Raw genomic sequence first — 25,438 nt, forward strand, 5'->3', positions numbered from 1 at the left:
TCTAATGTTGGGTTGGCTGCCTACAGTAGCATTTGAAGTTGCACCAGATAGTAAGAAGAATGGATATTTGTTGAACCTCAAAGCCCTTCTGGAGGCCAAAGAGAAGAAGTCAGTATTTAGACTTCCCATACCTTTTGCCATGCAAATTGGGTTCAATCTTAACATTATGGAACATTTTTATGACTAAAGGAACATAGTACACTTAATGGGCCTCAGTTTCCTTCTGTGTAAAATGGGATGAACAGCAGCTTTTATCCCAGCCTTGGTGCTCATTTCAAAGGCAGTAGCTATACCACCAGTTATTTCCCATGGGAGACACCTCAGACCTGCCCCAGGTGCTTGTGAAAAATAAATGGAGCTTCTCTGATCCCCCATATCAGCTGCATCTGTACAGACCCCACATGGGACAATGTGGCTTCAGGGCTTCCCATATGGATTCCCCAGTGTGGTACCTCTGGGTGATCATAAAATCCCCCAATCTCACTTTGCTACATGAAATTAATGAAGGCACAAACCACGGCCCTTTTGAGAATCAATAGAGTTAATGAAATTCAATACACACTTCCAGGTACTTGTATGACAGGATTTGCTTTTCGATTATTTTCTTAATTCAACTGTATCCTGTGGGTTAATAACTTACTGCATTTCTGGGGAAATGAAGGATCAGGAAGAAAAAGGGGTTTTTCTAAGGTTACAACAGACAAATGTCAGATTCAAAATGTTGGATTCAAACTCTTAAGTCTGTTGGTGAACTAGGGATGCCCTCTATTGTGGCATATTAAGGCCTCAGTGCAAGGCAGGGAGACAGCAAAGACTTAGTGAAATGGAAAACTCACCTCTTGCTGCTGTTTTCATTGTTGCAATTATGATCTGTATTTTTCTGATGTCTTAGTGGGGTTAACACCTGCCTCACAGCATTCATGGGAATCCTGTCTGATTTCCAGTGATCTCTCCAGGGAAAACAATGTTGAGTCTTGGCTGCATTTTGGTTACTGCCTTTTGAGGACAGTGGGAAGTGATACCTGGGACATAATTGAGAAGTGATGCTGGAGACCTATAGTATTGTTATCTCCCTGGTGGAGTGTTCACCTCTTCATACAGGACACTCAGTGCCCACTTGATCCTTTACTCTGTCCAGGAGGAGACACTGATGCTCACCCTGTATTCCCTGCAGCCCTGACTATTTCCAGCAGCCACATGCTCCTTTCCAGTGTCTCCATGTCTGCACCAGAGATCCTTGGGTAGGAACATGATCCTTCTGAACACAAACCTTCTCCCAATGCCCAGTGCACTCTGGTCACAACTGATATTCTGACTCCTGATTGCTTGACTTGGCCAATTGGCCAAATTAGGTTGAATCTATGCCTCCACAGCCCAGTTAGATGAGTTATATAGCTCATGGGATTTTTCAGAGAAGAGGGTGAGTGCTGAGCATCCTTCGTGATATTTGCAATCTGCTTCCATGACATTTTCTTAACAATCCATTTGAAGTCACTAGGTGGCTTGTATGTACACTTTGAAAATAGACCCTGTTCAGCTTTTCCCCTCCTCACTGCTGTCAGTAGAATGTCCTGGATTAGAGCTGAATCTCTAAAGCCCTTGTGGTACTGATTTTCAATTTTTAACAGAGGGATCAGTGCTGAACAGCCCTTGTGAGTGACCTTGGACTTTAGAGCATTGTTTTGATGTCATTGCATTTTCATGGTAACCTATCATTAATTGTAAGTCAAGGTGATCTTCCCCATTATTGTAGAGATACAAGTACACATTTTAGTATTCAATCTATATGAGAAAAATTAAGTGTCCATCTTGTTAAAGAGAATAATAACCATGGGAACAGCTGTGGTCCTCTAAGCAGAGATGAGGTGTCAGTTCATTTGCAGGCTTTGCCATTAAGGGGCACGTATGAGATCATGGTGGTTCGGATTCGCAGACAATAAAGACCCCAGGTCAAAGGTGAATAGTTGAGCACTTTATTAAGCAAGAGCAAAAAGGAAAGCAAGAATCAAGAGCGTACATCACCAGATGGGAAATCACCTACACTGAACACTGACACTGGGGAAGCCCAAGAGGCAGCAGTGGTCGGGGCTCATCTGGGAACAGTTTCAAGTGACGCACCCTTCCCTCGGGTGGGATTCCAAAGTCTCACTTTGGGGGCTATGAATAAATATGTTTTAGACTAACATGGCTACTCGCCAAGGGCCTACTGAGATTTTTGACTAACTGTTCCCTCTGGGAGAAGTACCAAGTCTCCCAAAGGAACAGCTAAAGATCAAAAGGTACTAATCTGGGGAAAGGGCCAATTCCCCTGGGAGACAGCACTGTATTTTGCTTTTCCAATGAAGGTCACAGCTCAGGCATAAGCAGGGAGAATTCTCAAAGTCCCTTTAACCCTTCACAGACTCCGTTCAAACTCTTCCTATTAAATTCTAACATCATCCCCATCCTTTATATTGAAGTTTCTTTATCTGCTTGATTGTATCACTGTTTGTATCTTAGAACCTTTCATGTTTTCTTTTCTTTCTTCTTCTCCTCCTTCTTAGAGGGAACCTTGAGAAAGAGGAAGTACTAGGCAGACCTAAAGCAAGTGGATGAGGTGTCACCATGGCTCATAGATACTCAGAATATAGCCTTCCGCCTCTCTGTCAGTATGTGTTTTATAACTACCAAACTACAAAAATAATTGTTTCTGCACATGAGATATCTTACTGAATTTTTCTGGAATAATGTCTAGTATGAACATTTATGAATATGACATGTACTTGGAGATCATGGTTGTGTGCCAAATTTAAATTTGCTGCCAGGATGACTGCATTGTTGGGATTCACGAAGGTTTTGAAAGTAGGCATCTGAACATGAGATGAAAGTTTTGGATTTTGGGTGTTTTCTTCCTTGCAAGGGAACGATGATCATTTTACCTGTAAATGCAGTGACCTTTTCTGCATAGGGACTGCAGATTATTTCTGCAAAAAGTTACAGAGTGAGCAAAATACGGAAAAGTATTAATACTGATTAATGGAGTTGTAAAACGATTGTTAGTTTAATATTTAGAAGAAAAAAGGCCCTGTTAGTGCTGAGAACAGGTAAGTCTCCACATATGGTATAGTGACCTTTGTCACTGAGTCCTAAGAGGTGGGAGAATTAACTTGACCTCTGGCTCTGCTGAAAACATGGCTACCCTGAAATTCTTTCTTCTAAGTGTTGGTCCTTTTCATTCATGAGAACTTAAATAAAAATAGAGAGGTCAGACAGATACAGTAGTTGTGAGCTAAGAAATTTAGAAGAATTGAAGGAAAGCAATGACATCATGTTTCATTTCTCAGACAATTGTTTACTAATTATCGCATCTCCTCCAGAGGCTCACCTTAGTCTAAGAGTAGCTATGGTTCAGTAGGTTGACTCCATGGCCATGTTATCATCTGATTGAATTACCGTCACCAAGAGAGGAGAGTTGGCCCTCCTATTCACTGTCAGGAGTTCCTCATCAGAATTGTGCCTCTTATGAAACATGAACTTTGGCCCAACTCTCTGGATGATAATGTCCCAGGAATAAGGGAGCGGGTACTGCTCATCAGTGTGGCTGATTTGTTTGATGGCCAACACATTGCCCTAGATGTTCAGCAGCTTTCAGACAACAGGGTCGTCTGTGGTGGTGAGTATGTGGAAAATGGTCCTGATGCTCCCCTGTGGCTTGTCGGCTTATGGCATTTCATGGAGATGCAGTGAAAGGTTTTATCATAATATTCTAGGGTCGCACATCACTTGATGTCTTGTGGCTCAGACACTTCCAAGGAGAGCATCCTCATTAATGGAGGTAAGCCCATTTCTCTTTCAGCTCCCCATTTCAATAAACTTCAGAGTCTCACAGTTTCTGTTAAGTTGGGTTCCATTTTTTCTCACTCAAGATGTTCCTGGATTTTTTCCTACCAACACCTGCGTTTCCTTGGTGCTTTTAGGCAGTATGTGCAGGTTCAACTGCTCTCTGGTTTTTGAGTCTTTGTCCTGGTTTAGTTTCTGCTGTGTAAATATTGTCTGATTTGCTGGTAGGCTGTGTTCTCTGTACACACTATGTCAGAACCAGCTCAGAACATACTCATCCTCCTTGTGGACATAAGCATATTGACTTTACTGCAAAACTGAGAAGAGTACTAATGCATGTCCCTTCTATCTGGGTATGCAACAGCCATCCAGCCTGCATCCCTTGTGACCTGAGATCTTCTTTGCTGAAAGGCTGGTAGTGCATATTCTGAAAGTCACTGAAAATTGCATTAGGGACCCAACCCAGCCTGAGGAGTTGTCTTGGATCCAGGGTGTCATAAACTTTCAATCTTCTATAACCAGCAACCACCACAGTCAGACTGGATAGTGAATGGTGATTTGAGACCCAGACTTGGACAACTTCTGCAATCTGAGAAACCAGAAAAAAGTGATTTAAAATTTTAAGTAGGAAGAAACCTCTTACAAAATTACTATATTTTAAAATAAATTTAAAGATTTTATTTATTTTTAGAGAGAGTGGAAGGGAGGGGGAAAAAGAGGGAGAGAAACATTGATGTGTTATGTATTTTAGAGAGAGGAAAGGACAGAGTAGGAGAAAAATGTTGATATGTTATCCCACTGACTTATGCATTCATTGGTTGATTCTTTCATATGGCCTGACTGCCCATTGAACCCACAACTTTGTGTGTTTGATAGATCATCTCACCAGCAGAGCTCCCTTCATGAGATATAAAAGAATTCTCACCTAAACATGGGTCAACTTCCATTATAAATATGTACTTCTTCTTTTATCTAAATATAATTCCTGAATATGTGTCTAATTGTGTTGTAACAGAGCCACTTTGGATTCTATTCCTCTGTGTTTCATTGCCCAAACCCAAAGAAACTCTTGACTCCCAAAATCAGAGTCTTCTGAAAAGGAAAGGAACTATGTATTTAAAAGTTATACAAGTTTAGAATAATGGCAGAATTCTGTCCTTCAATCTCACTCCCTTTAGAAACAAACAAAAGAAAAAACATCCACAAACACACAATCCTGACCCCTCTTGCTAAAGCAGGTCAGTTAGGGGTACTGTCTCCCAGGAAGAGAAATAGAAGTCTGTAGCTTAGCTGGGCAGATTCCTATCTGTATTCCAGCTTCTTCCAGTTGTGCATGCTCAGCTAGGCTCCTGCTCTTAATCCAAAACCACGTGGCACTTCCTCATGGCAGGCTGGCAGGGGTCCTTTTGCATCCTTTCCAACTGTGTGGCCAAGACCCTCCTGAGCTGCTACATGGTCAAGAGGCTTCTCCTTCCCAAGCAGCATGATCAAGAGTGCAATGGCTGCCCCACACTTGGGTTTAAGTCCTGGTGTGGATCTTCCTCCTTCACCCCATTTCTGATTCCTTCCACAAAGGGTTACATCTGTCCTTCCCTATATCTCCTGTCATTCTTGTCTGCCATTTGTTTTTCCAGGCAGACAGGGCCCAGGGAGGTAGGAGCTTCCTGCAAGCAGACAGCAAATCCCTTCAGCTGCATCCTTGGTTAGGGTCACACCAATATCCCTGACTTAGAGTACAGCAAGCACAGCTAAATGAGTTACCAACTTCTTTAGATGTGCAAAGTAACTGTCAATGTCTCTGCTCCACTTACCCTTCCCAGCGATGTTAGTGGGGGTTTTCCTGTTTTGGGGTCCCCCATATTTCTTGTTACATTACCACATTGAAATGTCATACTAATCATTATGTTACAAGTTCTCTGTTGTTATATTTACAATCCCATTTTCACCCTAACAGAAACACCAATCACTTTGTCAGAATTTGGTTCCCCAGTTTTTCAAAAATTATTTTTCTTAATTGATATTTAAATTACAAATAAATGGACTTCTGCTGGGTGGGGGGGCTCCACCTGCAGAACTCACTAGGGTCTGGCGGATGTGAATAAAAATGCCCAACACCAGATTTGCTTAAGGAGGAAAGGTGACCAGTCCATCAAAGGAGAAAGGTCCTGAATTCCTTCTTCCCTGCATTTTCATTTTCAGCTCACAGAGACATATATAGTATGCACAAAAAAACTAATCAACCAACGGTCAGAATGCTACTGACATCATTTACAGTTCATAGTTGGAGAAACACAGGGATTGTTTCTGGTCAGGGATGGGTTTAGCTCAAGTGTCTGTTTCATAGCTATAGGACAGAGGAAGCCTGGAAGGAAACAATGTATATTCTTTCTCTGGTCAAATTCAAACCCTGGAGTAGTCTCTTCCAGTACAAGGTCACAGCTACTTCTGGCATAGTTCCCAAACTGAGTAGATTGGGAGAGCAAAGCAGCCAAGAGATAGGAGACTTACAGAAAGACTGAGGACTCGGGCTATGACAAAGCCAAGGGGTGAGGGTCTTTCTGCCCCTTCTCTGAAGACCCCTAAGTCCTTTCCTGATGGCCCTTCATCACAGTGCCTGTCTTAGGTCTCCCCTCCCTTGAGGGTCTTATCCACTTTTTGCTAACCAGTCATCTGCACTGGCCAAGGAGTGGGAAATGAGTAAGGCAGGGGCTGTGCTCCTGCCAGGAGGAAATGTTCTGTGTCCTTAGTGGCTCATGTCCCCAAGGCCTTTCACTCAGCTCTAGTCTTGGGACAAAAGGCTACAGTCCCTGAAACCAGGCAGGATGGCTCCCAACAGATTTCCATTTATGTTTATATTACGCATCTTCTTTTATTTTCGAAGGTGTGTCCTACCTTCTTGTGCACTATGTATCATATGTATGATGGGGTAACTATGTTACTTGCCTGGTAAAATTTCCCAGGTTGTCCATGTGGGCATATCCTCTTCATTATAATATGATTTATTGAGCTTCAGTAATAATGTATTGGCATCAACAGGAAGGCAAGACCCTCCATCTGCAAAAAGATTGCATGCAACTACTTGAAGGCCTAGATAACAGTTTGTGTTTTTAATCAATCAAGTATTTTTTAAAGATTTTATTCATTTTTAGAGAGAGGAGAAGGGAGGGAGAAAGATAGGGAAAGAAACATCAATGTGTGGTTGCCTCCTGTGTGATTCCATGCCCTTCATCGGGGAACCTATTTGCAATACAGGCATGTGCCCTGACTGGGAATCAAACCAGCAACTGTGTGGTTCGCAGGCCAGCACTCAATCCACTGAGCCCCAATAACCAGCATAAACCAGTGTGATTAAATTAAGGTATATATTGATATTGTTTACATAGTGCTATTGCACATTTAATAGGTTACATTATGCATTAAGGAACCAACAAATGAGTGTGAATAGCTTTATTGGCATATTGAGTTTCTGGTCTGGAACTTTACATGCAATTTCTGGGCTGAATCCCTGTTATTGTTTGTCTTTGATGTCTTCAACAAGAACTCCATTGTTTGAAAAAAGTGTATATTTAAGTCAGAGGCACCTGATCAAATCAGTGTGGACTCTAGTCACACAGCTGCTCAGGCAGATCTAAGACTTGTCGCTTCATCAGACACAAATGCGCTTCAGTATTAGTGTATGTTTTATAACATTCACTTTACATAGTGTGTCCAACTGAGGCAGGATGGTAGCATTAGTGGCTCGTGTAATCTCCCTCTGCTTGAAGGAGTCTCATGCCAGATGGCCTGAATCAAGAAGAGACAGGATGTGTGAAGATCAGAAAGTGGTGCAGATCCTTAAGAAAGATTACCAAAACCAACATCTTAAAAAAGGGGGGAGGGGTGGCTTGGAGGCACACCACAGACTACCTTGCCTAAGAAGTGATGCCCGCTGGGGGTGCGACAGAGTACATTTAGTATTCAGAGAATATTCTTGGGGTCGGTAAATCCACTCCTGGGTCGGGGTAAATACAGCATCCCAGTCTTGGAGTGCAAGAACTACATTACCCAGAAGGCAGACGAGGAATCCTGGGACAAGGAGCCAATGAACACTCAGTAAAGACATTTCCGTTTGGACTCTCAGGTAGAATGGGGCTCGGGTCAGCAGTGGCGGGCATTTGCTCTTCTCTCAGTGTCTGTTATAACTAAGTCAGGATCTGGGATCTCAAAATCGAATGGAGAAGGTGGGAAAGTAGTGGTCACCGCAGCATGTGTGAGGCCAGGTGATGCTGCTCGGGAGCGAGGCGCCAGGGCGGAGACAGGAGCTCGCTGTACCAGGGACACCCGCCTCCCCCGCTGCTGGCGCCCCTCCCGGCCCACAGAGTCAGATGGCGGAGGCTGGGTGGAGGCACCTGGCTGAGGTGAGTCGTGTCCCCCAGTCTCTCTCCGTTACCCCATGGTGCCCTGCAGCCAGTTGTGGGGCGTCGGGAACAGCGAGAGTCTGGCGGGTTATGGAAGGGTCACCCGGGGAGGGCCCGCTCTGTGAACAGGTGCAGAGGCGGCTGAGCCGGGGGGACCCGTGACCTGGGGTCCTTGGTGTGTCCGCATTCAACAGTGTGAATCCGAGCCGCGTCTTTACTGGGACTTAGAGGGGTTGTCCACTCTGAACGGGGGGCAGGTTGAATGTGGGGAAATTTTGTATAGAGTAGGATTTCAGGGTGTGGGACAGACTGTGCCGGATTCATTTGTATCAATTCTGACAGGTTAGGGTGACCTTTGAGGATGTGGCGGTGTATTTCTCCAGGACAGAGTGGAGCCTCCTTAATGCGGCTGAGAGACGCCTGTACCTCCATGTGATGCTGGAGAATTTTGGTCTTGTATCCTCACTGGGTAAGACCCTCACTCTCTCCCGGTGACTGAGTAGGTTTTGCATTTCCTCGTGCCCTCTGTTCCCTAGGGTGCGCTCAGTCCTCACCTGTGAGGACTGTGGGTACTGCTTGCTTCATAGTTTTCTAGGCAGATCCTGGACTTGTCAGGCCGGTTTTGTTTTTTTTTTGTTTTTTTTTTTTTGCCATGCCCTGTTCTGTGGAAGTGTTCGTCCCCAGAAGGCCTCACGGCCCACTATGATGAAATGAAACTTCCAAGACAAGATCTTCTTGTAGAGAAAGAGCTGACCAGTGTCTCAGAGGAGAAAGGTCTCGAGCCTCTGTCTCAATGGGCTTTTATTGAGTTTAGCTCACACAGAGATACACAGTATGTGCTCATCATAGTAAAGTGCACCAATCAATGTTGAAAAACTACAGTCAGGAAAAACTGACATCATCTACAGATTATAATTTAAGAAATACAGGGATTGTCTCTGGTCGCTGTCTGTGAGATGTGCTGACCCCAGAAGGTCATTTAGGCCTGTATGATCAGGTAGGGAGTTTCACTCTTTATCCTTACAGTTCAAGTCTGATTCAGACCAAAAGGGCAGTGCAAGCCTGAAAGGAAACAATGTACAATCTTTGTCAGGCCTGATTGCCCCTCGGGAGCCCTCTATTCCTTCCGAAGGCCAAAGCTGCCTCTGGAATTATTTTCAGGGCGAGTGAGGCAGGAGTAAAGCAGCCAAGAGATTAGGAGACTTCTTACAAATAGAATGAGGACTCAGGCTATGACATAGCTGATGGGTGAGGGCCTTTCTGCCCCTTCTCTATAGTCCCCTAAGTCCTTCCCTGATGGCACCTGGCTTAGGTTGGCCCTCCCTAGAGGGACCTTACCCTCTAGGGAGACTGTCACTGACTAACCAGCCATCTTTCCAGGCAAGCAGGGTGAAGTGAGGGAGGCAGGACTTTGATCCTATCAGGAGGATAGGTTCTGTCTCCTTAGTGGCTCATGGCCCCAAGGCCTTTTCGCTCAGTCCTAGCCTTAGTACCCTTCTGACCCTTAATGAGGCTATAGTCCCTGAAACCAGGCAGGAAGGCTGTGAGCACTCTTCTCCCTGTAGCCCCAATACCTCCTGTACTGAACCCTCATAGGGAGGCATTTGTGGTTGGTGGTCTTGCAGGGAACCAGATTCCATCTTGATTAATGAGGAAATGCGTTTTTTTTGTATTCCTGTTGGTCATTTGTACATTTTGCAAAGATGTTTCTACAGTATTAGTGGTGTTTTTCACCATGTTTTGGGGCTAATGATTAGTTTTCTTGTTTTAATTTGTATTTATCCCTTTTTGAAGAGACAGAGAAACATTGATTTGTTGTTGTACTTATTTGTGATTGATTCTTGTGTGTTCTGACTGAGGATGGGCCTCTGAACCTTTGAGTATCAGAACGTTTGCTCTAAGCAACTCAGCTACAGGCCAGGGTGGGCCAATGAGTCTTTTGAACACCTTGTATATTTGATAAATTTCTCATCTGATTCAGGTGCATGTGTTTTTGCACTTTGCTTTATTGTACTTTGCAGGTGTTGTGTTTTACAAATTCAATATTTTAGGAAACACTTCAGTGAGCAAATGTACTGCTGCCATTTTAATAGCAGCCTGAGATACTTGTTAGCAATTTTCAGTAATGAACTATTTGTAATTAAGTTATGTAGGTTTTTTTTTAAACAAAGTGATTGTGTTAATAGACTGCACTGTAATGTAAACATAACTTCTTTATTCACTGGGAAATAGAAAAATTTGTGTGACTTTTTTCGTATGTGGAAATACTTGCTTTATGGTGGTGCTCTGAAATGAAGCCACAATATCTCCAAGGGATACTTTTATGTGGTTTCTAAGTATTTGTTCCTGTCCTGTAGCTGTCTTTTTCATTTTGTTAATTGTCCTGCTGTGCAGAAGATTATTTGTTTTTTGTAGTTAGGATTGTTTATTTTTGCTTTTTGCCTGGTAGTTGGTGTCATATCAGGGAAATTATTTCCAATACAAATCTCCAAAGTTTATTCTGTATTTTGTCTTGAAGTAGTTTTAGAATTTTAGGACTGACATTTAATTTTTTAGTATTTTGGTGCTAATTTTTATCAGTGGTGTCCAGATTGCTTTTGTTCTTTGAGGTCTTTTCAGGTTTCCTACATTTCACAATTTTTTTTAAAGTTTTTGTGTGAAATGCTGTTGGAATTCTGATGGGGATTGCATTTAATCTGTAGATTGCTTTGGGTACTGTAGGCATTTTACAATATTAAGTTTTGAAATCCATGAACACAGGATGTCTTTCCATTTATTTATGTTTTCTTTAACTTCTTTCATCAATGTCTTTTTTGAAAAATGTTATTTATTTATTTTGAGAAAGAGGGGAAGCTAGGGAAAAACAAAGGGAGAGAAACATCAGTGTGTGGTTTCCTCTCCTGCGCCTCACGCCAGGGACCCCACCAGCAACCAAGGAATGTGCCCTGCCTGGGAATCAAACCATTGACTCTTTGGTTCTCAGGCTGGCACTCAGTCCACTGAGCTACATCAAACAGGGCTCATCACTGTTTTAGAGGGTGCAATGTACAGCCCTTTCACCTCCTTTGTAGAATTTATTCCTGAGTCTTTTATTGGTTCTGATGCTGCTGTGAATTTGACTACTTTCTTAATTTCTCTGCAAAGCTTTTATTGTTAGACTATAAATATGGAACTGATATTGGAGTGTCTGTTCTGTATCCTATATTTTTATTGGATCTATTTATAATTTCAGATGTTTATAGTAGAATGTGGACAATGTTCTGTATGTTGGGTTTTGTCACCTGCAAATATCTCTTATGTTGCTTTGTCCTTTGTAGTGTCAGGTGTAAGGTCTCATCATTGATTTCTTTTCTTTTTTTGTAAAGATTTTATTTATTTATTATTAGAGAGGGTAATGCAGGGAGACACAGAAGGAGAGAAATACCAATGTGTGGTTGCCTATCACATGCCCCCAACTGGCAACCTGGCCTTGGCCTGCAACTCAGGCATGTGCCCTGACCAGGTATCAAACCTCCTGCCCTCTGGTTTGCAGGCTAGCACTCAGTAGGCTGAACCACCAAGCCAGGGCTCATTTCTTTATTTTGTAAGTATATTTTATTGATTACGCTATTACAGTTTTTCCATTTTTTTCTCCCCCTTGGCCTTTACCCTCTTTCCCTCCAGTATTCCCTTCTCTTAGTTCTTGTCCATGGGTCGTACATATAAGTTCTTTGGCTTCTCCATTTCCTATACTGTACTTAACCTCTTCCTGTTTAGTTTGGACCTGCCAGTGATATTTTTTACCCCTTGACCATTTCCTCCATTCTCCCCCTCCCCACTAATCTCCTTGCTTGTGATCTACATTTCTGTGATTCTGTTCCTGTTCTAGTTATATGCTTAGTTTTGAGGTTTTTTTAGGTTCTGTTGTTGATAGTTGTGAGTTTGTTGTCATTTTACTGTTCATAGTTTTAATCTTCTTTTTCTTAGTTAAATCCCTTTAACATTTCATATAACAAGGGCCTGGTGATAAACTCCTTACCTGGGAAGCACTTTATCTGGCCTTCCATTCTAAATGATAGCTTTGCTGGGTAGAGTAAACTTGGATGTAGGTTTTTGCTTTTCATGATTTTGAATCCTTCTTTCCGGCCCCGTCTTGCCTCTAAGGTTTCTTTTGAAAAGTTAGCTGATAGTCTTATGGGAATTCCTTTGTAGGTAACTTCCTACTTTTCTCTTGCTGCTTTTAAGTTCTCTCTTTATGTTTAATCATAGGTAAATTAATTATGATGTGCCTTGATGTGTTCCTCCTTGGGTCCAACTTCTGTGGGACTCTCTGAGCTTCCTGGACTGGCATGTCTATTTCCTTCACCTGCTTGGGGAAGTTTTCCTTCATTAATTCTTCAAGATATTGTTCAGTTTGTTGCTCTTCCTCTTCTCCTCCTAGCACCCCTGTGATTGGGATGATGGATCTTTCAAGTTGTCCCAGAGGTTCCTAAGCCTCTCCTCATTTTTTTGAATTCCTGTTTCTTCTGTTCCAGTTGAATGTTTATTTCTTCCTCCTGTTCCAAATTGTTGATTTGAGTCCTGGTTTCCTTCCCTTCACTGTTCATTCCCTGTATATTTTTCTTTATTTCACTTTGTATAGCCTTCCATCTTTATTTTGTGCCCATACTGAATTATTTTTCCGAGCATCCTGATTATCAGTGTGTTGAACTCTGCATCTATAGGTTGGGTATCTCGTCCTCATTTAGTTCTTTTTCTGGAATTGTGATCTATTCTTTCATTTGGGCCTTATTTCTTTGTCTGTGCACCTGTTATTTTGTAAGGGGCAGAGCCTTAGGTATTTGTCAAGGCAGAGCAACTCACTTGACTGTGTTGTGGGGCTGTATGTTTGGGAGGGTTCAGAGTGGGAACAGCACCACTTGCTCACTCTCACCCCACTTTCAGTCAATTCCACTACTACCCACAAGTGAGTTGTGCCCTTTAGGTGCTGATATCTGGGTGGGTGGAGTTATGTACATTGTGGGACTGTATGTGTCCTTCCAATGGACTCTCCTGTAAGACTGTCAGTTTCTCCTACCACCGCAACCACCCTGTGGCTTTTTACAGCCAGAGGGTTTGAAATTTTCTTTCCTAGCGCTGGAACCCTGGGTTGCCCAGTGTGTCTGGTTCCCCAGTTATTCCTCCTGGTTTATCTGCTTGTGAATGTGGGACTGCCTGGTCTGCCAACTGCTGCCTCACCCACCTGACCCACCAGCTGCTGCCTTTCAGTGCATCCTCTCCATTATGTTCGCAAGTCTCTACCGCTCCTACTAGTCTGGATGAATGTTTTTTCTTTAACTCCTTGGTTGTACTGTTGCCATACAGTTTGATTTTCTTGCAGTTCTATTTTTTTAAATTTGTTTTTATGCTTCTTTTTGTTATGTGAGGAAGTGAAGCATACCTACCGTTGCCTCCATCTTGGCTGAAAGCCTCGTTTCTTTTTAAATACATTTGATTCTTGTTTCTTTTGTTTAGTGTAGCTGAAGGTTTGGCAATTTTGTTTATGTTTCAAAAAAGAGTTCCTAATTATGATATTCTTTTGTTTTTGTTTTCTTACCTTTATTTTGTGTATGACTTTCCTAATATTTATTGTTTTTCTCCTTTACTAACTTTGGGTTTAGTATCTTCATGTGTTTCTAGGTTCCTGAGTTGCAGGGTTAGGTTGTGTATTTGAGATCTTTTGTCTTGAGGTGGGCGTTTATCACTATAAGATGCGCTGTTAGCATTGCATTTTGTGCTCCATGTATGTAAGCTTTGGTTGTTGTGTTTTTATTTCCTTTTGCCTCTAGATGTGTTTGGAGTGATCTGTCATTTTTCCTTTGAGTCTGTGGTTGTTCAGGGGTGTTGTGTTTAATTTCATCTTATTTGTGAATATTCATCTTTCTTAACACTAAAATTGATTTCTTCTGTTCTATGACTGTGATCAGATAGGACATTTGAAGTGACATATTCTGAAAGTTTGGGACTTGTTTTTGGATCTAATGTAAGATCTACCTAGAGAATGTTTCATGTGCTCTTGACAAAAATGCATCTTCTGCTTGGTGCATTTTGGTGGGATGTTCTGTATAAATGTATGAGTTCTGTTTGTTCTAAAGTATCATCAAGCTTCAGTGATTCCTTAGTGCTTTTAGATGGGTGACCTAGTTTTTGTTGAAAGGGGAATATTGAAATTCACTACTACTACTGAACTAATACTGGGCTTGTTTTATATGCTTTCAGTTCTGATATGATTTGCTTAATATCATTAACATATGCTGTGGGATGCTTAATACTTAACATTGTTGTCCTCTTGGTGAATTGACTCCTTTACTATTCTTTGATGACCTTTATCATTTGTGACAATATTTGAGGTCATCTTTGCCAGATAGAATTTTAGTTACTCCTTCTGTCTTTTGGTTTTATGTCCAAGGAATATGTTTCCCTGTTTTTGTTTTCAGGCTATTTGTATCCATAAATATTTAGGGTATCTCTTATAGGCAGCATATATTGTGTCTTATGTTTTCTTTGTTTGTTTTTAATCTCTTCAGTCACTCTGTGCTTTCCTTGGAGAATTTGTTGTTACAGCCTACTACTGCCACTTTCTTGTTGGATTCTGGCTCTTTTGTAGTTTGTTTGTTTATCTTTCTATATCACTGTTTTCCTTTGTGATTTCATCATTTTTTACAGTGGTATGCTTAAACTTCTTTCTGGTTTGTTGTTGTTGTTGTTGTTGTTGTTGTTACATAGGTATTTGCTTGTAGTTTCCACAAGACTTACATAACACAACTAATTCACTCAATACTATTTTTTCCTGATGGCAACTTCAATTGCATACAAAATTTCTACCATTTGACTCTTCACCACACCACCTATTTAAATATATTTGATGTCACCATTTACATGTTTTTATATTGTATATATTAATGTACAAAATGTTAGCTTTGTTGCTTGTACTAGTTTTATTTTTTCATGTTACAATAGTGTTTGGTAATGTGCATTCCACCAATGCAGTGTTGAAATATTGTGAATTTTATTCCATTATCAGCATTAGTAGTGAGTTTTATACATTTTTTATGTATTCATGTTTCTGTTAAGTATTCTTTCATTTCACCTTGAAGAACTTCCTTTGGAATTTCTAATGAGTCAAGTTGAGTGACAATGAAGTTACTCAGCTTTTGTTTGTCTGGGAATGTCTTTCTTATTTCTAAAGAATGATTTTCCTCAGTAAATACTGTTGGTTTGCAGATTTAATTTCATTTAGTGTTTTCAATGTATCATTTGTTTGTCTTCTAGTCTTTAACTTTTTCTTGGGCATATTTATTTATAGCATTATGGGTGTGTTCTTTCTGTAGGAAATGTTTCTATGTATTTTGTGCTTTCAGAATTTTCTTTGCATATTTGACATTTTTAGTACAGTGTTCTTGGTGAGGCTTACATCCATTAAATTGCACAAGGACCTGTGAGAAATAGCAAACTTGATTATTCTCATGTATTCTCAGATTTGGGAAGTCAGTCTTCAGAATATATTTTTATAAACTTTCTACCTATTTTTTTCCTTTTCTAACATTTTTCTTTCAATGTTCCAGGGACTCCTGTATTCCAAATAACAAAGTTTCTTACAGTTTTTCTCCATACATTTCACTAGGGTCAATGCTACCACAAGCATGGTGGCTGACAGAGGTAACTTTGACTCTTGTCTTCTGTGCTTCATCATCTGCACATAATTTTGCTCAGCCAGTCTTTTTATTCAATATTTCTGAGTAGTTCTCCATTTTTGGCTTTTCTGCTTTGCTGTTTACCTTTATGAGCTCTTATTCGCCTCCTCCAAGACTGTTTTGTTCATGGATAGCTGTGTACTTGTTTATGGAATGTGGAGATATCCTTCTGTCTCTTGTTCTGCTATTTTGATGATGTTACTCACAAAGATCTTTTGCTGAGTCTGTTTTGTGCTGTCTTGTTCTATTATAGTTGCTTACCATTCATCTCTTCAGTTTCTCTCTTAGCATTTCTTGTTTTGAATCCCATGAATGGCTTGACTGAGAGTTAAGGGGAAGAGTCATTTGTACATCACAGGAGGCGCATGGCTCCATGCATGGCTGTGTGGGCTCAGAAGGGGTGCCAACATGGTAAATGGAAATTGGTGAGGACTTGATGCCAGGGCTTTATTAAAGTTATAACTAGGAACCCATTTATTTAACAGTATATTGTTATCATTCTTAATCTACTTAATCTATCACAGCTTAATCTTCTTGTCCTTATTGTTGATACTTTTCCTACTACTCAGTTCTCATAGTTATCATTTCTCCTAGGATTCACAGCCTGTGAATAATCTCCATTTTTCTAAACCCTTCACCTCAACCATTTCGGTCACACATCTCTTGTTACTACCCTTCAAACTTGATTCGTGCCTGTAGAGCCTCATAGTGTGCATATATTCTTCTGTTTTTGAGTATCATTTTTTCATTCATCACCCATGGATATGTCTATTGGTTTTAGAAAGAGGAAGGACAGATGTATAAAGAGAGATGTGAGAGAGAAACATCAGTTGGTTGCCTCTCGCATGCACAGTGACTAGTGATGGGGATTGACCCCGCAGCCTAGGTATGTGCCCTGACCAGGAATCAAACCTACAGACTTGTAATTTATGGGACAATGCTCCAACCAAGTAAGGCACAGAAGTTAGGGCTCACATATTCTTACACTGACCTGAAGTCATGGGCTGTGATACAATCAATTTTTATGTGTTTTGGGCACATTCAACTTCTTCAACAAGACTCCCATCACCAGAAGGAAAAGCCCTTCAGGAAGCCATTTGTGGAGGAACAGCTAGTAAGCCCTGCTCTCTTCTTTGTTTTTCTTGCAATGGTTGTATCTTTTTTGGTGAGGTCTCCATTATTTTCTGACCTTTTGGGACAACCAATAATAACAGCCATTTTCACAGAGTTTAAGTCTTTGTCTTGAAAATTAGTCCATAGATCATGCCTAGCTTTGCAAAATGGACATTTGTGTTGGGAATATTCTTTTTCTACTAAGTCAACATCAAAATTCACCAGTGTTTGTTTTTGTTCAGGTTGCTGTTGTGGAGTGGCAGATGTGGAGGCTCCCATTGACCAGAACCTTTCTGTAAGAGTGTCCCAGGCAAAGGATCCCAAGGCAGCTTTGTCTTCCAAAAAGAGCCACCCCTGTGACAGTTGTGGGTGTGTCTTGAGGGAAATTTTTCTCTTGGTTGACCAGCAGGGAACTCAACAGAGACAGAAAGTGCTGAGGTGTGGAGCATGTGCAAAACAATTTTGTTTTATTGCAAAGCATCACCAGCACGAGGAGCAACACTTGAAACAGAAGTCTTTTGTACAAGGTGTGGACAAGGCCTCACTTGTGAAGGGCTGCAATTTCAATGTGTCTGAAAAGACTTTTACCTTCCAGGAGCTTGAGCAGAACGTTTTTACCAACTCAGGAAATATCCAACAACAGGCTACTAACACCAGGGAAAGAGGAAATGAAATGTCAACATCTGAGGAGGATTTTCAAAGGAGAAAAATTTATCACACAAGAAAAGAATATAAGAAGTCCATTGGCTGCAAACACACTCCTCTTCCAGACCAGGCTGTCCATATTGGAAGACAATATTATGCATGCGATGAATGTGAAAAATGTTTTCTAGGAATCTCAGGTTTTTGTTATCATCAGAAAGTTCACACTGGGGAAAAGCCATATGAGGGCAGTGAATGTAGTAAATCTTTGACCAGTGGCTCTGCCATTCATAAACATTACAGAGATCACACTGGAGAAAGGCCTTATGAGTGTGGTGCATGTGGGAAATGTTTTACCCATAGCTCTAACTTCCATAATCATTACAGACTTCACACTGGAGAAAGTCCTTTTCAGTGTAGTGAATGTGGGAAATCTTTTGCCAATGGCTCTGTCCTCCATAAACACCAGAGATTTCACACTGGAGAAAGGCCTTATGAGTGTGGTACCTGTGGGAAATGTTTTACCATTAGCTCTCACCTCCTTTATCATCAGAGAGTTCACACTGGAGAAAGGCCTTTTCAGTGTGGTGAATGTGGGAAATCTTTTACCAATGGCTCTGCCCTCCATAAACACCAGAGGGTTCACACTGGAGAAAGGCCTTATGAGTGTGGTACCTGTGGGAAATGTTTTACCATTAGCTCTCACCTACTTTATCATCAGAGAGTTCACACTGGAGAAAGGCCTTATGAGTGCAGTGTATGTGGGAAATCTTTTACCTGGAGCTCAGATCTCCGTAAACATCAGAGAGTTCACACTGGAGAAAGGCCTTATGAGTGCAGAGAATGTGAGAAATCTTTTACCAGTAGCTTTGCCCTCCGTAAACATCAGATAGTTCACACTAGAGAAAGACATTATGACTGTGGTGAATGTGGGAAATCTTTTACCAGTAGCTATGACCTCAGTAAACATCACAGGGTTCACACTGGAGAAAGACCCTATGAGTGCAGTGAATGTGGGAAATCTTTTACCAAGAGTTCTGCCCTCCGTATACATCACAGGGTTCACACTGGAGAAAGGCCTTATCAGTGCCGCATATGTGGAAAATCTTTTACCTGGAGCTCTAACCTCCGTAGCCATTATACAGTTCACACTGGAGAAAGGCCTTATCAATGCACTGAATGTGGGAAATCGTTTACCACAAGCTCTGCCCTTCATAAACACCACACAGTTCATACTGGAGAAAGACCTTATGAGTGTGGTGAATGTGGGAAATCTTTTACCAGAAGTTCTACCCTCTGTTATCATCAGAGAGTACACAAAGGAGAAAGGCCTTATGAGTGCAGTGAATGTGGGAAATCTTTTACGAAGAGTTGTGCCCTCCGTATACATCTTAGAGTTCACACTGGAGAAAGGCCTTATGAGTGTGGTGAATGTGGGAAATCCTATGTCAGTGGGTCTGGCCTGCATAATCATCGGAAAGTTCATACTGGAGAAAGGCCTTATGAATGTTTTGAATGTGGGAAATCTTTTACTAATAGTTCTGCCCTCCATAAACATCACAGAGTTCATACTTAAGCAAAGGCTTTTCAGTGTGGTGAATGTGGGAAATCTTTTACCAGTAGCTCCGACCTATGTAAACATCATATAGTTTATACTGGAGAAAGGCCTTATTAGTGCAGTGAGTGTGGGAAATCCTTTATGTGTAGCTGCCACCTCTGTTAGCATCAGTGGGTTCACACAAAAGAAAAGCCTATGAGTGCAGTGAATTCAGAAAACATCTGTAATATTCACCTTGTTGTCATCAGAGTATTCACTTAGTAAAATGACCTTATGGCTGCAGGGAATGTGAAATTTTTATTTATCTGTAATCTCTATTATCATCAGAGAGTTCACCCAGAGGACGGTCTTATGCCCGCATTGAATGTGGAAAATCTTTTACCAGTAGCTGTGGCTGTCATTGTCCTTGGGTCTCAATGACTAAATTCTTACTAGTTAAGGAAATTTGGGAAATCTTTTATTTTCTAGCCATTTCTTCTGTTATCTTCTGAGATGTGACAGGAAAATTGATTTATGTATGCAGGCAATATGAGGAATTTTTTTTATTGTAGTACTAAGCTCCATTATATTCAGAGATTTCACTCTGGTAAAAGGTGTTATGAGTACAGTGGATATGGGAAATGCTTCTTCTATCCATTCCCCTATTATCAGGGAGTTCACACTGGAGATAGGCCTTATGAGGACATAAAATGTGGGAAATCTCTTATCTCATAGTCATCACCATCTTAAACACACTTCACACTGTTTAAAGGCTTTGAGTGTGAAGTGAATATAGGAAATCTTTAGCGATAAATTTATACCTTTTGACCTTGGAGATTTTTCACTGTAAATGAATAGGTTTTAGGAAATGTTTTATTTTTTTCAGTATAATGATACTGAAGTAAACTTGCTGAGGAAACATCTGACTTTAATGTTTTACCAGTGTTCTCAGTGTTGGCCTGTGTCATAAGTTTAATGTTTATGTTTTGCAGAACCTAACAAAGCATTGTTAATCTGTGACTTTATGGACTCTTTTGGGACCTTTTTTTTTATCCTCACCCAAGAACATTTTATTTCACTGCTTTTAGAGAGACAGGAAGGGAGGGAGAGAAAAATTGATTGGTTACATGCTCAAATCAGGGTTCGCATTCCTAACCTACTTATGTGCCCTGACCAGGAGGCAAACCTGTAACTTTTCACCTTTGGATAATGCTCTAACCAATTGAACCACACAGACTAGAGCCCTTTATGCCTTTTTATTCATAGTGTATGAGGGTTGCATTTCCCCACCCTAGCAAAATACTGATTTGTTCAATTTTTGTTAATTTTAGCTTTTTCTGAGTTTGTATGTGCTCTTGTTTTAGTTGCATTTCTGTAATGATTTGTACCTATTCTTTTATGATTTTGGGCTCTTTTCCTTTAACAGCAAAGTGAAACAGCAAAGATAGTTAACAGTGAAACAGCAAAGATATATGTTGCCATGACACCCACTTTGACTCCTAAAAGGAGATGTAATACTTGATTTATGAAATAATTGTTTTTAATAGTGGCAAATATGACCTAATCATTGGGATTTTCTTTTATTGTACACAGTGTAATAGGTACATATTATATACTTTAAAGAATAATCTGCATTATTAACATAATTCATCATCTTTGTAAGTTCATACATTTAGTAATATAATAAAAAGCCTTACTTGTTAGAGTTCACCCATTTTTATGGTCTAATGTCGGGTTAGCTGCCTACAGTAGCATTTGAAGGTGCACCGGGAGGTAAGAAGATGAATGGATATTTGTTGATCCTCAAGCCCTCCTGGAGGCCAAAGAGAAGAAGTCAGTATTTAGACTTCCCATACCTTTTGCCATGCAAATTGGGTTCAATCTTAACATTATGGAACATTTTTATGATTAAAGGAACATAGTACACTTAATGGACCTCTGTTTCCTTCTGTGTAAAATGGGATGAACAGCAGCTTTTATCCCAGCCTTGGTGCTCATTTCAAAGGCAGTAGCTATACCACCAGTTATTTCCCATGGGAGACACCTCAGACCTGCCCCAGGTGCTTGTGAAAAATAAATGGAACTTTCTGATCCCCCATATCAGCTGCATCTGTACAGACCCCACATGGGACAATGTGGCTTCAGGGCTTCCCATATGGATTCCCCAGTGTGGTACCTCTGGGTGATCATAAAATCCCCCAATCTCACTTTGCTACATGAAATTAATGAAGGCACAAACCACGGCCCTTTTGAGAATCAATAGAGTTAATGAAATTCAATACACACTTCCAGGTACTTGTATGACAGGATTTGCTGTTTATTTCCTTCTTAATTCAACTGCATCCTGTGGGTTAATAACTTACTGCATTTCTGGGGAAATGAAGGATCAGGAAGAAAAAGGGGTTTTTCTAAGGTCACAACAGACAAATGTCAGATCCAAAATGCTGACTTCAAACTCCTAAGTCTGTTGGTGAACTGGGGTCGCCATCTATTGTAGTGTATTAAGGCCTCAGAACAAGGCAGGGAGACAGGGAAGACTGTTGATATGGGAAACTCGGCTGTTGCTGTTGTTTTCATTGTTGCAATTATCATGACTTTTCTGCATTTTTCTGATGTCTTAAAGGGCTTAACACCTGCCTCACAGCATTCATGGGAATCCTGTCTGATTTCCAGTGATCTTGCCAGGGAAAACAATGTTAAGCCTTGGATACATTTTGTCTATTGGCTTTTGAGGACAGTGGGACGTGATACCTGGGACATATTGAGAAGTGATGCTGGAGACCTATAGTATTGTTATCTCCCTGGTGGAGTGTTCACCTCCTCATGCAGGAAACACAGTGCCCATTTGATCCTTTACTCTGTCCAGGACTGGCTGGAGGAGACACTGATGCTCACCCTGTATTCCCTGTAGCCCTGACTATTTCCAGCAGCTGCATCCTCATTTCCAGTGTCTCCATGTCTGCACCAAAGATCCTTGGGTAGGAACATGATCCTTCTGCTAGGATCAGAACCCTCATCAGCTGCCTAGCGCACTCTGGTCACAACGGAGATTCTGACTCCTGATTGCTTGGCAAGGGACAATTGGCCAAATCAGGTTGAATCTATGCCTCCACAGCCCAGTTAGCCGAGTTGTATAGCTCATGGGATTTTTCAGAGAAGAGGGTGAGTGCTGAGCGTCTTTCGTAATAATTTGCAATCTGCTTCCAAGACATTTTCTTAACAATCCATTTAAAATCACCAGGATGACATGCATGTACACTCTTAAAACTGATGCTAGTTCTGTTTTTTTTCTGTCCTCACTGCTGTCAATAGAATGTCTTGGGTTAGAGCTGAATCTCTAAAACCCTTGTCTTACTGATTTTCGATCTTTAACAGATTGAGCAGTGCTGAGCAGCCCTTGTGAGTGACCTTGGACTTTAGAGCATTGTTTTGATGTCATTGCATTTTCATGGTAACCTATCATTAATTGTAAGTCCAGGTGATTTTCCCCATTTCGTAGAGATACAAGTACACTTTTTAGTAATCAGTCTATATCAGAAGAATGAAGTGTCCATCATTTTAAAGAGAATAATAACCATGGGATCCGCTCTAGTCCCCTAAGCAGAGATGAGGTGTCTGTTCATATGCAGGCTCAGTTCAAACTCGTCTTACTGAATTCTAACATCATTTCCATCCTTTCTTTAGCTTGAAGTTTTTTTAAGTGCTTGATTGTATCACTAGTTGCATTTTACAACCATTTATTGAGAGGTTTTCTCAATAAAAGTGTGAGAGGTTCACACTTTTAAAGTGTGTCTTGGTGTCTCATGAAATATAATTCCTCAATATGTTCCTAAACCTATTGCATTGACAGTGTCATATTTAGCATGTCACCTATGAATCAGTAATTATGTCTGTAACTCACAATTTCTCCTTTGTTATGATAATTACAATACAATTTTCACATCAACAAAAATTCCAATAACTTTGTCACTATTATTTCTGCCAGTTTTTTCAATAATTTTCTTTATTGACATTTAGATTACAAGTAAATAGACACCCATTTATGTTTCTATTATGAATTTTTTTATTTTCAAAAGTGTGTCCTATATTCTTATGCCATACTTGTCATATGTATGTTTGGATAACTGGGTTGTTGATGTAGTAAAATTTCTCAGATTTTCCCATGTGTGCACACCCCCCTTTATTGAGATGTGCTTTATTGAGCTTGAGAGATAGAATGTTCTCTTCAATAGGAATGCAAGACCCTCTACCTGCAAAATGATTGCTTGCAACTTAACAAAGGCTCAGGTAATGGTTTACCTTTTGTAGTCAATAAAGTACTTTTATAGTATGGTGTGTATATTTTCATTTTTGTGCTAGTGCTGTTGCATATTTAATAGACTACATTATGTACCAGGGAACCAAGGCATGTGCCTTTACTAGGAATCGAAACAGCGACCCTTCAGTTCACAGCCTGGAACTCCATCCACTGAGCCACACCAGCCAGGGCTGAAGATTATTTTTTGATTTTCGAAAAAGAGAAGAAGGGGCAGGGAGAGAGATACAGAGATAGAGAGAAATATCAATTTTTTGTTGCCCTCATTTATGAAGTCTTTAGTTGATTTTTGCAGATGCACTGACCAGAGATTGAACCCACAACCTTGTCATATCATGGGATGGTGCTCTAACCTACTGAGCTATCTGGCCTGGGCTGAGAAACTAATTTTAACTATGGATTTTGTCAGATGGGTATAAGATTTATCAGAATGATCACTTAGTAAGTTATATAATATCTAATCACTGGGGTATACAACAAAAAACTAATATTGGGTTGGTCAAAAAGTTCACTTTTTTTCCCCCCATAAGATGGCTCTAGTAGTGCTTAGCTGTCTTTAACTTCATTCAAAAGAATTTTGTTAGATTGTATTGTGACAGCTGTCATATCAGCATGCATTTAAAAAAACTTATAAATTGGTAAATTTCTGTATAGCCATTTTAATATTGAGGAAGGAGGAAAATAAGCAACATTTTTGGCATATTATATTTTATATTTCATGAATGGTAAAAATACAACTAAAACACACAAAAAATTGTGTAGCATATGGAGAAGGTGCTGTAACGGATCAAATGTGTCAGCCATGGTTTGTGAAGTTTTGTGCTGGAGATTTATCCCTAGATGATACTCCACAGTCGGGTAGACCAGTTGAAGTTGAAAGTGACCAAATCAAGACATTAATAGAGAACAATCAATGTGATTACCACATGAGTGATAGCCCTTTAACATTTCATATAGTAATGACTTGGTGATGATGAACTTCTTTAGTTTTTTTCTTGCCTGGGAAGATCTTTATCTGCCCTTTGATTCTAAGTGTTAGCTTTGCTCATTAGAGCAATCTTAGCTATAGGTCCCTGCTTTTCATGAATATGAATATTTCTTGCCAATCCCTTCTAGCCTGCAAAGTTTTTCTTCAGAAATCAGCTGATAGTCTTATGGGAACGCCCTGTAAGTAAGTAACTGCTTTTCTCTTGCAAAATATTTAAATTGAACACCAAAGGTTCATTGTGTTCTCAGTTATTTGAGCATAAATACTCCATTTTGTAGAGGGAACCCCGAGAGGGAGGAGGTGTTGCAGACTCCAGCCAGCAGAATCTGCATGTTGTTTCTGAAGACGAGAACAAATGCACACAGACTACAGAAGTCCTGTGGAGAAAAAGGGACAGTACAGGTACTCTCTTAAGATGAGAGTCCTATGGCTGCTTCTCTCAAGGGGAGAGCGCCTTGGCCACTCTCTCAAAGTGAGAGCACCCAACCCTTGCCTGGGCAGGCTTTTATTGTTTTTCTTAGGTCTTATTATCTATTACATAGAATATTGTTGTCTACATTTTAGGTATAATCAAGGCAACATAAATAACAAATGTAGAAGGGAAAGGTGGTGAGCTGATTATGCTCCATCCTTGGGGAAAATTCATACAGGCCTTGGAAATTACCTTGAAGATAGTCAATAAACATCTACTGTTTCAAACCAGGGTGAGGGATTGTTAGCAAGAGCAAGCTATAACAGTCTAGATGGATTTTCTAGGTCTGATTCCCATAGGGAAACTGGTTTCAGGGCCTGGCTCCTGCCCACCACTTTGCTCCTGTCAGCTTTCGATACAGGGCTGAGTCACATTAGCGAGTTGGAACCAAACCAGTTCCCAGTGAGGAGGTACTAGGAAGACCTAAGGATGATGTTGGATTG

At 40.7% G+C, this 25,438-nt stretch overlaps 1 protein-coding gene across 1 annotated transcript; it reads left to right on the forward strand.

Moving 5' to 3' along the window:
* Window positions 1-7,940: 7,940 nt before the first annotated feature.
* Window positions 7,941-23,496, forward strand: LOC123826807 (zinc finger protein 418-like). Its single transcript, XM_045850918.1, has 3 exons — window positions 7,941-8,216; window positions 8,559-8,685; window positions 17,284-23,496. The coding sequence occupies exons 1-3, from the start codon at window positions 8,082-8,084 to the stop codon at window positions 19,257-19,259; spliced, it is 2,238 nt and encodes a 745-aa protein (XP_045706874.1). The 5' UTR covers window positions 7,941-8,081; the 3' UTR covers window positions 19,260-23,496.
* Window positions 23,497-25,438: the final 1,942 nt, after the last annotated feature.

This window comes from Phyllostomus hastatus, unplaced genomic scaffold (genome assembly GCF_019186645.2).
Source record: "Phyllostomus hastatus isolate PE091 unplaced genomic scaffold, TTU_PhHast_1.1 phas_contig_133, whole genome shotgun sequence".
Taxonomy (NCBI): Eukaryota; Metazoa; Chordata; class Mammalia; order Chiroptera; family Phyllostomidae; genus Phyllostomus; species Phyllostomus hastatus.

What these genes read in the sequence shown, in the direction of transcription:
- LOC123826807 (XM_045850918.1), top strand. Translation starts at nt 8,082, where the DNA reads ATGCTGCTCGGGAGCGAGGCGCCAGGGCGGAGACAGGAGCTCGCTGTA. An exon ending in GGTGGAGGCACCTGGCTGAG is followed by an intron (nt 8,217 to 8,558) that starts GTGAGTCGTGTC and finishes CAATTCTGACAG; the next exon opens with GTTAGGGTGACCTTTGAGGA. An exon ending in TGGTCTTGTATCCTCACTGG is followed by an intron (nt 8,686 to 17,283) that starts GTAAGACCCTCA and finishes GTTTTTGTTCAG; the next exon opens with GTTGCTGTTGTGGAGTGGCA.